Here is a 16,446-nt window from a genome sequence, read left to right on the forward strand (position 1 = left end):
GAGAACGTCCAAGTCCTCTACATAGAAGAGGCTGTCCTGTCAGTGATTAGGGTGGGATAGGAGGCTCGCTCCACCACCTGAAGTGCTTCCTTTACAGGGGCACACGGCCTCATCTCTGTCTTCCTCTATTTTATATGCCAGGGCCTGGGGCAGAGAGAGGCCCACTGCCTGTCTGTTCTTGCAACGTTAGCTGTTTTCTCCTGTCCATTTACATTGTGAAGCTGGGCTCCCACCGGCCTCTTCTACTACAGAAAAAGATGGGTTGAAAGAAGCCACTGTCAGATAGTTAGGACAAGGGCAAGTCCAGGATGGTTCTGGAAGGGTGGAGACAGAGATTATGGGCAGAGAAGTAAACCTCACAAGCATGGCTCTAGGAATCTGCAGACACTTTGGGGAAAGAAGACTGCTATAGAACCCCACTTGTGGCTGCTGTCATGGTAACTGTTTTTAGGAGAGAAACGGGACTTGTGTGGATTAGGGAGAAAGGAATAAAGATGAAGAAGTTATGGCTAAAGCAGTTACCAGGAAGGGAGGGGACCAAGCACAACCCACTCACACCCCTGACCTGCCTTACAGGCCACCACTGGTGAGCTGAGTGGCAAACTAGTCAGCGTCACAGTTAGCTGTTGAACGCTTCATGTGAGGCCAAGACGGCGTGTCCTTGGCCGTTCATTTCTCCCAAGCAACTCTAGTGAGGACACGATTCGGAGTATGCACTCTCGCTGGTCAGGCTTAGGGATTTAACCCTGGGATGCACTGTGGAGCTAGCTCATTCCCAGCCAGGGTTACCTCAGTCAACTCTGATCTGCACAAAAGCCAAGGTGGAGGCTAGGCGGTTAGTCTTCGGCAGAGCTGTTGTCAGGTTCTGAGGAGGAGGCAAACAGCAGGGCAGAAAGCCCGCTAAAGAGGGAGCCAGCCCAGGCAACTTGTTAGGGAGCCTGGGGCTAGTCTGACCTGTACCTACACTGCCCAGACTCTGCCCCGTGTAAGGACCTTACTACACTTGAGAAGGGGAATGTGGATAAAAAATCAAATAAAATCTGGTTCCTCTCAGTAGCGTTGATTATTACCTGACCTGTGCTGAGTGTTCCGGCACCGCTCCGGCCTGCCACGTGGACACCTGCTCAAGGTGTTTCAGAAATAACGGGCCATGCAGTAAGGTGGTTCCAGGACAGAAAACAGATCCAGCACCAAAACTTAGCGTTCCCATTCTTCACAGACTAGGACGGGCATTTCCCTGGGTTTTCTTTCAACAATAAAGAGGTTTGGCACGAGGAGTGGGCACCTGGGCTCTTCTCCCAGCTTAGCTCGGCAGGTTAAGCTCAGAAGGCTGCTGGAGGTCGAGGTGGCACTGAGCCACCTGTGACCTGCCCCTTTCAGCCACATGGCCCCTGTCCCCACCACCCTAGGGAAGCCTCCTGTGTGCTGTTGACTGCCTTCCTCAACACTGACCATCGCAGGTGCGGCGACCGCAGGGCACTGCTGACTGTGCACACGGAGTTCTCAGAAGTGGGCAGTGGCGGGGAAGGCAGCACACAGCAGGAAGCAGAGCCTGTCTCCTGTGGCCAGGCTTGCCCTGTCATGCATCACCCCTGCCAAGAAACACTAGACGGTGACTGAGGAGAGCGGGGCCAGGAAACCTTAAAACAGACTACAGAAGCAGAGCTTGGAGGGGAGGGGCTCTCTCAGCAGCTCAGGGGTACTGAGGCACAAAAGGAGAAATGGGGCCACACATACAGCCTGGTTTATTGGCTCACACACCACGTATATATACACGAACATAAATATTCCAATGTACAAGTTTTACATGGGACTCACAGATCGGCCCCTTGTCTTTCTTTCATCTGGTACCCCATCTTATGTCCTGTGTCCCTGTCCACTGCAGGGAGGACTATGGGAGGTGTCCTGAGGAGGCAGGGTTCTGGAGGAGGGAGAGGTCCTGCCCCCCTCTCCTCACAGGCACCTCCAAAGGGTTCTGTCCTTTAATGGCACCACAGGGCAGAGGGCTGAATGACAGACCCTGCTCTGCTGCAGCTTAATCACAGACCTCTTCATCCCTGCGCCCTCGTCACCCCTCTTCTCTGCACCCCTGCTTCGCCATGTCTCCTCCAGGCTGTGGAGTCCTTCTGGTCCCTCTGGCCTCTTCCTGAGCTTCATAGGATACTAGGGCTGCGGTGCAGTTCTGCAGAAGGGTTGTTGCCGTTGGCAGGCTCTCTGTTGGGAGTGGGTGCTAACCCACAGCCCTCCCCGGGGCACCCATGCTGGATCAAGATGTCTGCACACTCTTGGCTGCCGGCACGGCGGGCATAGGCCAGTGGGGTCAGGCCTCGGGCATCACGGCTCCTCACGTCCACCCCGTACTGCAGGGGAAAGCACATTCACAGTTGGCATGGTGTGGGAGGGAAGGCTTCAGCTATCGGGGAAGAGGAGGTGGCCCTGGAAGGCTGAGAGGGGAGAGCAGGCCGGGCCAGAAGTACCCAGACTCACCCAGATGAGCAGCTGTGTGAAAACGACGTTGGCCATGGCACTGGACAGGTGCAGGGCTGTCCTGCCATCGCCATCCCCGTAGGTCTCGTTCACCTCCTCCTTGGACCCATGGGCCAGCAGCATCACCAGCAGTCGTAGGTCATCCTCCACCACGGCCCGGAGTAACTGCTGCCCCAGAGGCACATCCGAGCTCGGCAGTGGGGCCAGGAAGAGCTTCTGTTCATACTTGGCCCGGATCCAGCGTTCCTTCTCCTCTCTGTAAGTAGAGGTCCACCAAGGCATGAGACAAGGAAGGAGATGGAGCCCAAACTGCGTGTGTGTGTGTGTGTGTGTGTGTGTGTGTGTGTGTGTGTGTGTGTGTGTGTGTGTGTGTGTGTGTGTATGTCAAGACGCAGGAAGGAGGCAGAGACTAGGGGAACACCCCTGCACCCCCGCAATGGTGAGAATGAAGGCAGAGAGGAGCCCCAGGGACTCCAGGGCCTTCAGAGGGACAGTGGATCACAGAAACTGGGTGGCATTGAGTAAGACAAGAGGGACATTGAAGGGAGCCCTCTGGGACTTAGGGAGCAGGAATCAGGCCTGAGAGGTGGCTTATCAAGCTGGCTGAACTCTGAGTGGTTGGTGGCACTGGAACAAAGCAGGAATGGCCTAGAGGGGCCACGGCCACCCTATCTACCACCCATTCTCCCCATCTCAGCATGCAGGCTTGGACGCAGGAGCGGCACAGTGATATGGGTCCTGCGCATGCGTCTCCTGCTGGCCCCTGACCTGTGATAACAGCTCAGAAAAGGCTCTGTTGTTGTGAGGTGCCTGAGTGACAGGACCAGCAAAGGAGGGATCCCCAGGGTCCAACTGCCAAGCAGAGCAACAGCCTTTTAACCCTTCCAATGCTGTACTGCCACGGGTTCTGTCTACCCCACAGCAGGGTGGGCTGTCTCCTTCCTGGGCAGCACTGGCTTACCTGCAGGCTTCTGGGCCTGGCTTCGAGTAGCCATCCAGAGCCCCCTCCCAGACACTGTTAGCCAAGGCATTGCCCATTGCGGTCATGACAGCTAGCAGTTCGGGTGGCCAGTCATCAAGGTCCAGGGAGCGGACTCGGGACAGGTGAGCTCCCAGGTGTCGGTGGATCCCTGAACACTCGATACACATCAGGGCACCCAGATTCAGGCTGGCCCAGTCTGGATCTAGATGGGCAGAGGGAGAAGGATAGATACAGCAGGTGGCACACAGAGAGGGGGTCATTTTAGAAGGCCACCCCCTCTGCACACCGTCCACTTCCCACTGCCACTTGAACCCTGGACACCCAGCTCCACTGGCCTGGTACTCACTGGGAGCTTCGCAGTCAACACAGAAGCTATTGCCACGGGCTGTGCGGACAGTCTGCACAGCCAGGGCTGTGCTCTGGTTCCCCAGCCGGGTCTGCCGTGAGGTCGGAGAGAGAACGGTAGTTGGTCAGTCTCAAGCCCTCCACTGGCTTCCCCCTAGCCAGGCTCTCCAAGCAGGCTCTGTCACCCATGCCAACCTTGTCCTTGGCGCTGCGACATCCCTGGAGGCTGGCGAGGATTTGGGCCTGTACGCTCTGCACCCACAGCTCCCGCTCTTCCGCTGTTGAGGCCTCGAAGTGCCAGGTCTGACCAGTGAGGGACACCACCACAAATTCAAAGGACTCCTCTGTCTCTGTGGAGGGGACTTACACCGTCAGGCTCTGTGCCAGCATACACACCCAGTGGCACACCATTGCCACAACTCCATCCAGACCCTGCTTTGACAACACTCCTCCTCCTCTTCTTCCTCCTCCTCCTCAAAAATGGGTGAGACCAATATGAGTCCCTGCCCTCCATTTCTAACCACCTGTGGAGCCAAAGAGATGGTGGGTGCCGTGCTTGGCTTCCTAAACAGCACCAGAAATGGACACCATGAGGAGGCATCCTGGAGGAACGCGAGCTAAATGTCTGGAGAAGGATGCGGCGGGTGCTAGACGGCGCATGCTGGGCAAGGAGGCGGGTGCGAGCGCCATCCGTACGTGTCAGCTGCAGCCTCCTCATTTTGCAGCTCATTAAACCCAATATTCTGGACGGCGTCAGCACAGGGCTCCTGGGAGCTGGGCCCCTCCCCCACTGCCCTGGTGTAGACAGGCAGGAAGGGCAAGTGGGTGGGGAGGTTTGCTCCAGGAACTGGAGGATGGGAACCAACTGGAACCCAAGGACATCTGTAGTGACAAGCACAGGAGTTCGCACTGTGACCCCAGGAATTGTGCTTGCCCACTGGACCCCTAAAAGATATTGAGACACATCTATTCCCAGAGGCCACTGCCCCTGAACAACTGCCAGTGAGCAGTGTGACTTGTCCTGGGGGCCAGAGAGAAATGGTGCTTGTATGGCCCTAGGGTGAGCCATGCATTCTGCCGGGGACATCCCTGACCCTAAGTCCCGTTGCTTCTCCATCCCTGCAGCCTCTCACCTCAGTGATACCACAGTCCTTGAAATCTCCACCTGCTGGGGTCCTCATATGAGGACCCTTAAGAAAATGCCTTTGCCCACATGTAAACCGGTAACTCCTCTCTCGTCTCCCCTTGTGTGAGCTCCTCTACCCCTTGGGGTTCTGGGCCCCAAGGCCACAGTAGGCTCTGGACCACAAGACTTTGCATCACTGTCAGAAGTTCACTTGACCCACACCCAACCCCACAGTAATAAGAACAGAGATGAGAACTTGCAAGTTATGTGGGGACCAAGAAAAGCCCCGGGGGAGGGGGAGACATTGGAAGAATGGTGTTATGGTAACAGACACCAAGAGAAAGGCCAGAAGAACATCTTGAGCTGGAACACCTTTGCTCCCAGAAGGTTACAGAGAGCATTAGCCTACACGTGTCTTGAGGCACCGACTGCGGTCCCTGCTCAGGAGGCCTTAGAGCAGCTAAGGCAGTGTCTGCTGCCTGCCTGTCTTTCCTCAGGAATGGCAGGAGAAAGCTCAGCAGAGACTGAGTAAGAGCCCAGGATCTCTGAGGGCTGAGTTACTATTCCAGAAGTCACTCACACAAAGTGTTTTCTCTGTCTACCATGGAAACTGTGCTTTTCAAGGTGCTATGTACACGCAGGTCCCACTGCCCACCTCTGGGTCCCCCTAACCTTCAGCAGCACTGTTGGGGCCATCTGGTCTGGGGGTCCCGGTGCTCTTTTTCCGGCGCTGCTTCTTCCGGTTGGAGCGGGGAGATGGGGGAGGCTCCAGCTTGGGGCTGGAACTGAGTAACTCAGCTGGGCCACTGGCTGGTGAGGGGAGAGGTGGACAAGTGTGGGAGGAGGGGGAGCTAGGCACAAAGTGAGCTAGGCCAGGGGCTGCCCAGCCTCCAAGCCCCAAAGCCTCCTACCCTGGAAGAGTTGGAAACTTAGGCAGAGCAGAATAAAGGCAGAGAGAGGCAAGAGCTTCTGCAACCTGAAGGGGTGGAAGGCGGCCCAGGGAACTCTTGGAGCTGAAGCCCCAGCAGCTCCGCACCAAATTTATCCTCAATCACACTCCCCGCTCCTCACAATTAATAGCAGAATTAGAAACAATCAGGGAGCTGCCTAATTACTGTCAATTAGAGCACGCTAATCAAGCTCCGCTCCCACACCCCGCCCGCCCGGCGCTCAGCACTAAATGTCAAACTTCATTAGAGGCAGACTCCCTCCCTCCCTCCCTGACTAACGCCTTCCAGACTCAACAGAGGGGCATCACCAGTGCCAGACAGGCCATAGGTCCCTGACCTAAGGGAATGGCCCCTGGCCCCCAAGGTGGCCTTGGTCTTGGATGGGGACATGTAGTAGGTATGTGTGTGTGTCTATGAGAGGCCCCTGGGAGAAAATCAAAAGTACCCCTGAGCTGGGGGGCTCGAGGGATGGGCAAACAGGGCAGAAAGGGTCTGTGGCCCAAGAGTTATGGGATGGGGGCTATGAGATTTAGGGAGAACATAATGGTGTGTGAGAGGCTGTCTCTGGCTCTTTGAACAAGACACACCCAATCAAGGGAGCAGCACATGGAAAGAGAGCCTTTCAGGACAACCCTGAAGGGACTGGGACCCTCTCCACTATGGGAGGCCAGTGATGGCCCAGACAGGGCTCTCACTGTGCACTGTGTAAGCCTGTAGCCTCTCGCCTACTCTGCTCTCCTGGTCCTCCTGCCCTGACGAGCCAACTGCACGGGGGCTGATGGGATACAGCAGCCGCCAGCACTGCTTGGAAACCAGGAAGGAGGATTTACAAAGGGCAGGCCTATACTCCCAGGCCTGGGGCCAGAGAAGCTGGTAAACTGGATGTAGAGAAGGGACTGGGCCCAAGGTATCAAGCCCTGCATCACAGTGCCTGGAGTGCGCCCTGCAGGACTCCTGGGCCCTCCCTATCAGTCTTCCAGGCTCCTGGGCATCTGGGCTCCCTCTCTGTGTTGCTTAAGCAGATGCCAGAAGAGGTGGGAAGCAGGTGAGCCGCCCACCACTCACCAGGACGCTGCACGCTGGCAGGCAGGGCAGCTGCCGCACTCCACTGGTCAGTGCTGGAAATGGAACAGGAGCGCTGGTGCAACCCCTCAGGGCGTGAGCCAGCCCAGGCTGAGCGGTGAGGGCGCTCAGAATGCAGGGATGCACTGCTGGCCGAGTGGGGGCGACCTGGGGGAGGGGAAGGATCAGGCTGGGAGGAAGGGCGGGTGGCAAGCAGAGCCTGGGTTAATCCCAGCAGGCCAGAGGCCAGAAAAGAGGCCTGGTCTTCACAGCGGGTGTACCAAGGTCTCCTGCAGATTCCACACGGAAGGGGACTTCTAGCCTTCATACTTTTTCCATGAACATGAAGACCACACTCATTACTATGACCATGGGCTGGGAAAGGCAGGGCCTTGGGGTGTCACTACAGGCCTCTCGGACAAGGCCGCGTGCCACTTCCCACAGTCCTACCCCGCTTGGTCCCTGCCGCTAACATTTCAGTCCACACATGTCACTTGCTCTGCCTCAGCTTTGCTGCCATTCTGACGAGAAATAAGTGTATCAAATTCAAGTAATTATGTCTAATTAGTATTAGTAATTATCCTGTTGGGCTGGAGAAAATTAATCTTTCGTTTCCCATCAGGGAAGAACGGCAGAGCCAAGGGAGATGGAAGGCTCGAAGAGTCCAGGGCTGGGCAGGCACAGCCCGCCATGGGCAGGAGGAGGAGCACTCAGCTTCCTCTGACCTCACTCAGGGCCCAGCCGGAGGCCTTCTGCATAAAGTGGAACAGCCATGGGCCTCAGAGCCCGCGCCACTTCCTTCACCTTCTTCAGTTTCCCCCAGACGGGGTGGTGATGAGGCCAAGAAGAAAGCCAGAGCGCCTAGGACATTCTGTAAGCCTGTAGCCTCTCAGTAGGCCAAAGCCACATGGTTTTAGGCCTCCTGAGGAGCTCCAGTGTGGAGCCTGATGAACCAGCCAAAGCTGGAGGAGGCCGGCAATGGCACCCAGGCACGGGAGAATGCTAAACAGGAAGACTTGCAGCTCAGCAGGCAGGCGTGGATCTGGATTTCAGATGCACAGGGGAGCACGGGGAGCAGAAGCAGCTGCAGGAGGGCAAGGGAGGGGAGGCCACGCGCTGCAAACGCCCTCAGAGTAGCCTTCGGGCAGGAGAGTTTGATGCCAGCTGTGTGTTTGCTCTAACACCCACAACAACTGAACACGGTAAGTGCTGGTGACCTGCACACGCACCCGCTTTCGGCTCCCATGCTCTGCTCTCAGGCCCTCCCCTAGCTTGTCCAGCCCTCCCTAAACCTCTGAAGTTTCTTGCTTCCCCCCTTACTTCAGCCTGGTCCCTATGCCTCCTGGATCCCAGACAGGACTCCCCACCCTGTCCCTTGCCCCAGCCAAAAGCATCATAGTCCCAACTTCCTCCCCAAGTCCCCAACCCGAAACCCTGAGGGAGGGAAAGTGCTTTCCCTTTTCTTTGTTAATTCTCCCCTCATTACGCCTGCAATCCCACAATCAGTGTGCACTGTAATTGTCGAATTTGATGCTAATGATTAATGAATTAAACATGGAGCCATCAATTAGTCCTCCGAGGATAATTCTGCATAAAGCAGCGGATAATGTAATTACAGTAACAAAGATAATGAGATGTTAACATCGCCCGGTGAGCGAGAGACATGTGTGAGTGTGCACGAGGGTCGGTGTCAGCGTGCGGCAGCAGGAACTCATGCTTGGGAAGCAGCATCCATGTGTTTCTATGTGTGGGTGCCGTAATTACAGGAGCAAGTTGCTGGGGCTCCTCCTGTGTGCCACGGTGGCATCCTAGGTGAAGGCTAGGTGGGCCCAGGATGGGATGGAATAGCCGGAGGCATCTTGCTTCCCCCATTTTTGGGAGATACCCCAGTTTCCCTCTCACATCTCTGAGGAAAGGTTTACTTTTCTGGATGCCTTGCTCCCTCCTGCGGCACCAGAATGAGAGCCCCATGCTGAGGTCGGCCGCACAGGGCTACCTGCACAGAACTCTGGAAGGGCTCGGTGGCTCAGCACAGAGGACAGCACAGGAACCATTCTTGCCACACAGGCTGGGTTCTCGCAAATTACCTCACAGGTGGGCTTCCTCTCCCTTGGCCTGCTTTCTTCCCATTGCCCACCCTGGGAAACCGGGGTGCACCTCAAGAGCTCCCTGTCCCCAGCTCAGGTAGTTTAGAGGAAGCAAGAGTCAGTCCCAGACCCCTCACGTACAGTAGGGTTTTATAGACACATTAACGCCCTGCTCCAGAGCTGCTGTATCCTCAGGAAACCGGGAGACTAACCTACGCAAGCTGCTGTGGCCCTGGTACCTGGTTCTGAGACAGCCGCTACGCGGGCACAGATCGACTGATGCAGTCAGACCGCTCTAGCACCTTTCCCCACACTTCCAGCCCACTCAGAAACAAGGCACACTCTCAGAGGGCAGAGCATAGCTCAGCAATGGTGCACTTGCTAGTATGTACAAGACTCTGGGTTCAAATCCCACCAGTACCTACAATGAACAAGTTTTTGTTTTTGGTTTTTTGTTTTTGTTTTTGTTTTTGTTTTTTTTTTTTTGAGCTGAGGACCGAACCCAGGGCCTTGCGCTTGCTAGGCAAGCGCTCTACCACTGAGCTAAATCCCCAACCCCAATGAACAAGTTTTTATTTTGGGTCTGTCCTGTTAGTCCATGGAACTCAGTATCCTTAAGTACATCCGTGTTCACTCAGTGTCTATGACACCCCCCCCCCCCTTACATGTCCCTACACAAGGTGGCAATCTTGGTAAATCCACATTACTGTGAGTGGTCTGATGCGGCAAGACACAAGGCCAGCACCCGTGTCCTGAGCAGAAGCTTCAGGGGCAGTGAGAGCTAACACTGGAGGGCAGCCAAGGACACTGAGTCCTCAAGAAGGGTCCGGGAGTCCAGGGCAGGCTGAGGAGTAAAGACATTCACAGAGCAAGGGAAGGAGCCCTGAGGATGAGCAGCACCAGGACTTGGGGAGGACACACTGTGCAGGGACAGGAAGAGCATAGCAGGAGACCTGAAGATGGCTCCGTGGTTAGCCTCAGAGTCCCAGCACTCACATGAGGTAATTCACAACTGCGAGTAACTCCAGCACAGGGCGACCTGATGCTTCTGGCCCCTACAAACACATGCACTCAGATACTCATACACACTCATTTACACAGACACTCATTACATATGGACACACACTCACACATAGAAGCACACATATAGACCTCATACACAGACACACACACACACCCCAAACAACATATCCATAGGAAAGCTGCCCAGACTGTCGTCAACCTGTGGTCCCTGACTTTCCATTCTGCCCTCCTGAACCCCTGGGTTTAGATCCAATGCTTTCTGTGCAGAGGCCTTGCATGCACCGCAGTCCTAAGATGGCTCCCCGAAGACGCCAGGCGACTCTGCCCCACTCCTGTGATGAGCTGAGTTGCTGGCCTTCCTTACTGCAGGGAGATAGTCCTAGGATCACTAGCAGTCGCATACCTTAACCACACCTGATAGCCAAGGCTACCTCAACATACTCCACTAAGTCCGCGTCTTGGTCCATGAGCGAGGCCCATGTGCAGCTGCTCCCAACTTTCTAAAACTTCCCAGCCGCTCCCCACCACAGCAGCCGCCTCACCTGTGGTACCACCCAGCTGTGTGTTACTCCGCTCCAGGGCCAACCCGTTGGCACCACGGGGACTGGTGCCCGGAGCTGTGGAGGGAGTGGCTCGGGGCAGGCGCTTCCCTGGCACTTTGACTGTGGTCCGCAGGAGGTCGATCTCTTTGCCGTGGATGTTCTGCATGTAATCCTAGAGGTGCACAGATGAGGAAGATGCTTTAGGCTGGGCTCCCCTCGGCATCGTGTCTCCAGCACTGACTGTCTAGGCCTTGTCCCTCTCTGCTAACTAGGGGACGGGGGCTGTCGGGGGAGGCACTTAGTCTCAAAAAGCAGGTCTCTGAGGCCAACCAAGTTTTCAAACCTGATTATGCCCAAGTCTCCATGGTGCTCAAAGGGGTGGAGTTCAGCTAGGAAGATGGAGATGAAAGCAAACACCCAAGGCCATTAGAGGAGATGGCTTCAGTGGTAAAGAGTGTCTGGGGAGAGTACCCACGTGGCCGAGGATCCCAATCTTCGAGGATGCTCCTATCACAAGCTGCCATCCACGCCTGGGTACAGAGGAGCAATCAGCCCTTGGGACAGCCCCAGGTAACGGTTTGTTGAATAGTTTAGAGACCAACACTTGGCTCTCTGTGGTGGACTTGGGAGTACATCACACACGCCATGGGTTTCTGTCAGTGGACCCATCATCGGTACACTGCCATTTGCCCATCCCTAGGTTGTGTGTTAAGTACAATAAATCTACATTCATATGTCAGCGTATTTCAAATCCCAACCAGCTGAGTAAGGGGTTTCCAGGCTCATCTCAAACTCACGGCAATCCTCCTGTCTCAGTCTCCAGAGTGTTCTTTGCCCTATGTTGGAGATGAAGAAACTGAGGCTTAGGAATGTTAATCTACCCAAGGTCACAGTGGAGGCAGACCGTGCCCAGGTTTGCAGACTCCCAAGGCTGTTCTTCACAGGTGACATCCTCAGCCAGAACCCTTGACTTGCCTGCTGGTTATGGTCCAAGTCTACAGAACCCTCTGTCTTGGCAGCTCCTGGTTAAAGCTGGACCTGACCCAGAGCCTGGCTTTAACTACAGCTTCCTGCCTCTCTCCAGATCACGTTGACTTTCACGCCCTCATCAAGCTCACCGATGGTTCCAACCTCTCAGTCTCCACACTGTTTGACAAAAATTCCTCCTCTGGTGTTATAGAACTTTCTGAGAGAAGAATGTAAGATTGTATTGATCAGACATAAAGTCAGATTTCTCATGAAGCTTTTGGAAATCTTGTATAAGCCCTTTGCCTATACACAGACCCACAGAAGCCTGAGCTTGCGGCCATCGTGGGTTTTAAGGTGGGCATGAGACTTTCCCAGACAGGCAACCTTTCAGAAGACTCAGGCCCCTTGGGCTGCTCCTTCACAAGCTATGTTCAGTGAAGACATTCAGTTCCTCAGTTCCTGCCACCAGTGCTCCCAGCCCATGACTTAGGACGGTCCACCGGTTCTGTCCATTCCTGTGACAGAGCCTGGCCCAGGGACACTTGCTCTGAGATTTTGTTCTTTTTTTTTTTTTTGGATCCATAGAAGAGTCTACTGAGAAGTCAGAGAATGTGGCTTTCTAATAATCCAGGAAGGCCCTGAAAGCTCTGGCCCTAAAGCTGCACGCGCGCGCGCACACACACACACACACACACACACACACACACACACACACACACACACACAGAGCTCTGGCTATGGCTCCGGGCCTCACCAGCACCATGAACAGCATGGGACCTACAGCTGTGCTGTGCAGTGGAGCCACAGGTCCTGGCTGCCCTGCCAAGGATTGCCTCATCTGACCCTGCTCTGCCATGCCAGGTGCTGCTGCTTGTCCTCTGGTCCTTGCTTTCATATCCAGAAGTGACTGTACTGTCACAAGCTTTCTCTCTACCTCCATTCGAGTCCCTCTTGGCTAACATTCTCATCTCTGGTTCCTGCTCTTCATCTTCAGCCCTTATACCCACTTCTTGCACTGGCTGCTCCAGACAAGTGTCAACATCTGGCTGGGCCAAAGGCCCAGCTGTGGTCCCTCTCCTGAGGGAGGGCTTGGGTTGCTCCAGTTCGCAAGGAGGTCACAGCAATTATAAGTCTTTAGGCCACTCAAGCTCTGAGATGCCTAAAGCTGGTGTGTAGTGTGAGAAAATGACCCAAGGCCAAGAACAAGAGCTGCACAGAGGGGCTTTGGAGCCAAGGAGCTAGAGGCTGCCTAGCAGGGAAAGAGACTGTCGAACTTCTGCACCTGATTACACCATGTCCTGTGGGTCCAGCAGCACGACACCCTCAGAAGTCTGGGCCGAGTGTTGGCCCAGGGGACACGGTGAGGAGTGGAGGAGTAGCAGCAGAACAGGGACCGCAGGCATAGAGCAATAGTGTTTCCCTCGTCAGCAGAACAGGGGAGCATGGTGGTGGCAGCGGCTGCTCAGGAGAGCGGTCACCACGGCTGCCTTTATTACCCACCATCAAACAGCAATTTCTTCCCCAGCCTCCTCGCTAATTACCCAGCCAGCGTTCTCATCTCGTTTTATTACTGGAATTAACAACGAGTTCAGAGCGTGGAAAGCTATTAAGATGTGTGATTAAGCCACATTCAATTAGTTTCTACAAACAATTTAATTGATGTTGCAGATAGAATTAACAGAAGGTGATTGTGTGAATGGCTCCGCTGGCTGCAAAATGGAGGAAGCTGTGGCAGGCTCTCTTGGGCCAGGCGAGGCTTGGGCTCCGGGCTTGAAGCTCTCCGCTGCCCACCAACTTGTGCTCCACATGCTGGGCCCAGCCACCTCCATTAGTGGGAGAGGTCCAGTCACTGTGGTCCTGCCTCTTAGGTGAGACCTGTGCCCTTCAGGAGAGTCAGACAGGCCCATGACTTGAGGGACTAGAGACCCTTTCTCCCATTTGATCTTGCATTAAAGGCTAAGAGGTCTTTCTCTCTCTCTTACTGTGAAGACTAAGACCCAAGCAACTCAGGGACCCTTGAGTCTTGCAGGTTAGATGGCTAGGTCACTGCTGCACTAAAGCTCTGCTGAGGTTAGAGGAAGGTGGCAAGCAGGAAACAGAGGTGACAAGAAGAAGAGGCCAGGCTGAATGCCCTGCCGGTGTGTCCTGACATCCAATGGGAAGGGTCTGCCTTTCTGGCTGTCTGAAGAGCAGCTGATGACAGACCAGACCCCAACTATTGGGTACAATGGCCACAGAATCCTCATAGAGCCCAAGGGGATCTAAAGTGCTAGGAATCAAGAAGCTAGGTGATTGGATGGCTGTCACTGATTACGAGTTCACCCTGCAGGCCATCAGGACAGGTCTGAAAGTTCATGGCCCTCAGGTCCTGTCACAGGCCTCTCTGAAGCACACAGTGCAAGTATGATGAGAGAACGCCTGGACTCCTGGGAAACTCAGATGCCCAGCCAGGCAGGCCTCTGGTGGTTTCCTTAAGCTACTCTCTGTTGTGACTTTTCCAGTCAGTCTCAAAAGTGGTGTTCTCGGCCAACACTGGCAAGTCTGGTAATGTTGATGGACCACGCTTTGACTCATTTACTAGCTGGGTAACCTTAACATGCCACAGAATCAACAAGCTACTACTTTCCCACTGTGGCTGTAGAGATTAACATCCCCACTACCTTTCTGCTTTTCTTTTGGTTCTAAAACCAGAACCTAGCCTGATACAACTGACCCCACCCCTCCAGGTTTCCTTCCTCGTCCCTTCACTCTCCAGTAGGAATGGCAAAAGGGATAGACCCCACACTCGGCCATCTCTGTCAAGGATGTAGGCAAGAGGCTGAGACCACCCTCACAGGAGGGAGGCAGGAGTCCTAGTTAGCTCGTTTTCAAGTTCCTTGGTACAGAGGTAAACAAGCAGAGAACACATGCAGCCTGCCTCGTGGACATAGAGACATGGCTCCTGAGAGGTGGTAGGTGCTGTGTGCTTCTGGGCCTGAAACTGGGACAAACACCTCAGATCCCCTTTACAGGAGACAACCCTGAGTCTACTAGCACATGTTCCTCCAGCCCTCCCTGGGTGCAGGGCTCTGGGCTGAGGCCTTGATCTGCAGAGGGCACTCTGTCAGTCTAAGGCACCTTCTGTCTCTGCAGGCAGTGCCACCTGAGCAAGCCTACTGCCTTCTACTGTCTTTTGAGAACACGGACGAGGCTGAGGGCTATGTGAGAGGAGGGTGGGTCAAGGTGAGAAGAGAGCCTGCTAAAGTCAATGGATGTGGGTCCTTCTCTATCTCTCAGGGCTCACTAGTACCTGGCATTCTGGCACAGGAACTAAGAGGATTCATTTAACCAGTGCTGCCCGAGGTAAGGGGAAGGCCAGGAGTCAGAAAAGGGGAAGACTGATGGGAAGCCCAGGCTTTACTCTGGCCTGAAGGGAGGCCTCCCGAGGCCTGCTCTGCCTAGGCTCATCCCATGCCAGGCCCTTTGGAGTGTTGTCTGGGTAGGCCTCTTAGGACCAGGTAATGGCCAGAAATGAAAGCCCTGGCACCTGTCAGGCAGGGCCTCCCTGACACCGTGTGCAGTTTTAAAGATGGGCTAGGGACCCTCTGAGGCTAGCCCAGAGGCTCTGGGCGGGGGTCGGGGGTGGGGTGGGGCTGGCCCACGTGCTGTGCTCGAGGGGCTTCACAGGAGAACTCATTAGCCCCACAGTGGGGTGGTGACAGAGATGGATTCTGGTGACAGCTGTGTGCTGGAGCCACGCAGTGAGGGAAGAAGGAGAAAGGAGGGTTGGGAGAGCTGCCACAGGGGCCACATTATGATCCTGGAACAACCATGTCGCCATTGCTGGGCGTAAGTTATGTGTTCTTCAGACTAGAGCCTTCTACTACTCCTCAGGCCAAACTCAACGTCCCAGCTCCCTGTCACCGCTGGCCCAGGAGACCAGTGCCCTTCAGTGCCATGGCCAGCACAGACCCTTGTTCAGGTCAACAGTTCCATGGGGGATAGAGCCTGGCTGGCAAGGGAAGGGAGGCTGGCTGCGACAGCCGGCGGCAGCACCACTTACGTAGCTGCTGGAAGGGAGGCTGCTCTACAGGAAGGGCAGATCCCAGCTCTTGTGCCCTTTCGAAACCACTAAGGTATGGTGCATTTTCAAAGGGAGCCCACGAGATCCCCGACTCGTCCCGACCCTTCTGAACTCACGTGCAGGCTGGGGTGGTAAGTAAGCAGCCCGTTGTCACACAGTGTCACATACTTCTTTTTCCACTCCTTGTTCAAGGATTTGCCGCTCCTTTTCAGCAGGATCCCCTAAGACCAGAGGTACGATTACAGATCAGGAGCCAGCCTGCGGGTCGCTGTGCCCCAGGGTTCCAACCAGAGACCAGCACAAAGGTCTCTTGGTTCTGATGCAGAGCCCAGGCAGCCCACAAGAGTCATGCTGTGGTCAGGTAACTCTTCACCCTACTTCCTGCTGAGAGACTGCATCTGAGCAGAGGGGTGGAGGGCCTGCAGCCACACTAGAGAGCAGGTAACAGCCTTCCCAAAGGCTTTATCCCCACTGGCCTTCCAGCAGGAAGCAGTTTGAGCCACTGTTAAACTAGAAGGCTCTACAAGAGAGAAGGGCAGCTGGTAGAGGCTTTGGTCTTCTACCACCCAAAGGAGCTCCAGGCAGCCCTGACTGTCCCAACAATGCCCCAGACCTTATGCTAGGTACCAAGAAGTCTAAGTCTCCCATTCAGCCACCAAACTTCCCATGTAAACCAGTGAGAGGTCTCCTGTCCCCCAGTACCCCGTGTGGTTTATAAGCTCTCTACCACCAAGCTGTATTCCCAGTTTTCTTTTTACAACAGGCTCTGCCAGACTGCCTAGCATGATATGCTCCTCAATTAAAAGGCAA

General features: G+C 55.0%; 1 protein-coding gene across 11 annotated transcripts in view; it reads right to left on the minus strand.

Annotated features, from left to right (window-relative positions):
- Window positions 1-1,722: 1,722 nt before the first annotated feature.
- The window catches only part of Agap3 (ArfGAP with GTPase domain, ankyrin repeat and PH domain 3), a 50,452-nt gene continuing 35,728 nt past the window's right edge, over window positions 1,723-16,446 (minus strand). For 4 of the 11 annotated variants that reach the window (XR_015685620.1, XM_087657944.1, XM_087657941.1 and 1 more), the window contains 9 exons: window positions 15,753-15,857; window positions 10,605-10,776; window positions 6,956-7,120; window positions 5,613-5,750; window positions 4,010-4,164; window positions 3,816-3,906; window positions 3,449-3,671; window positions 2,488-2,743; window positions 1,728-2,360 (listed from right to left, as the gene is read on the minus strand). Coding sequence is in view for 8 of the 11 variants with exons in the window: in XM_087657944.1 (XP_087514070.1) it covers window positions 2,154-2,360; window positions 2,488-2,743; window positions 3,449-3,671; window positions 3,816-3,906; window positions 4,010-4,164; window positions 5,613-5,750; window positions 6,956-7,120; window positions 10,605-10,776; window positions 15,753-15,857 (1,512 nt within the window). In the remaining 3 variants the exon portion in view is untranslated. 11 annotated transcript variants of the gene reach the window in all.

Source organism: Rattus norvegicus, chromosome 4 (genome assembly GCF_021556685.1).
Source record: "Rattus norvegicus strain SHRSP/BbbUtx chromosome 4, alternate assembly SHRSP_T2T, whole genome shotgun sequence".
NCBI classification, from domain to species: Eukaryota; Metazoa; Chordata; class Mammalia; order Rodentia; family Muridae; genus Rattus; species Rattus norvegicus.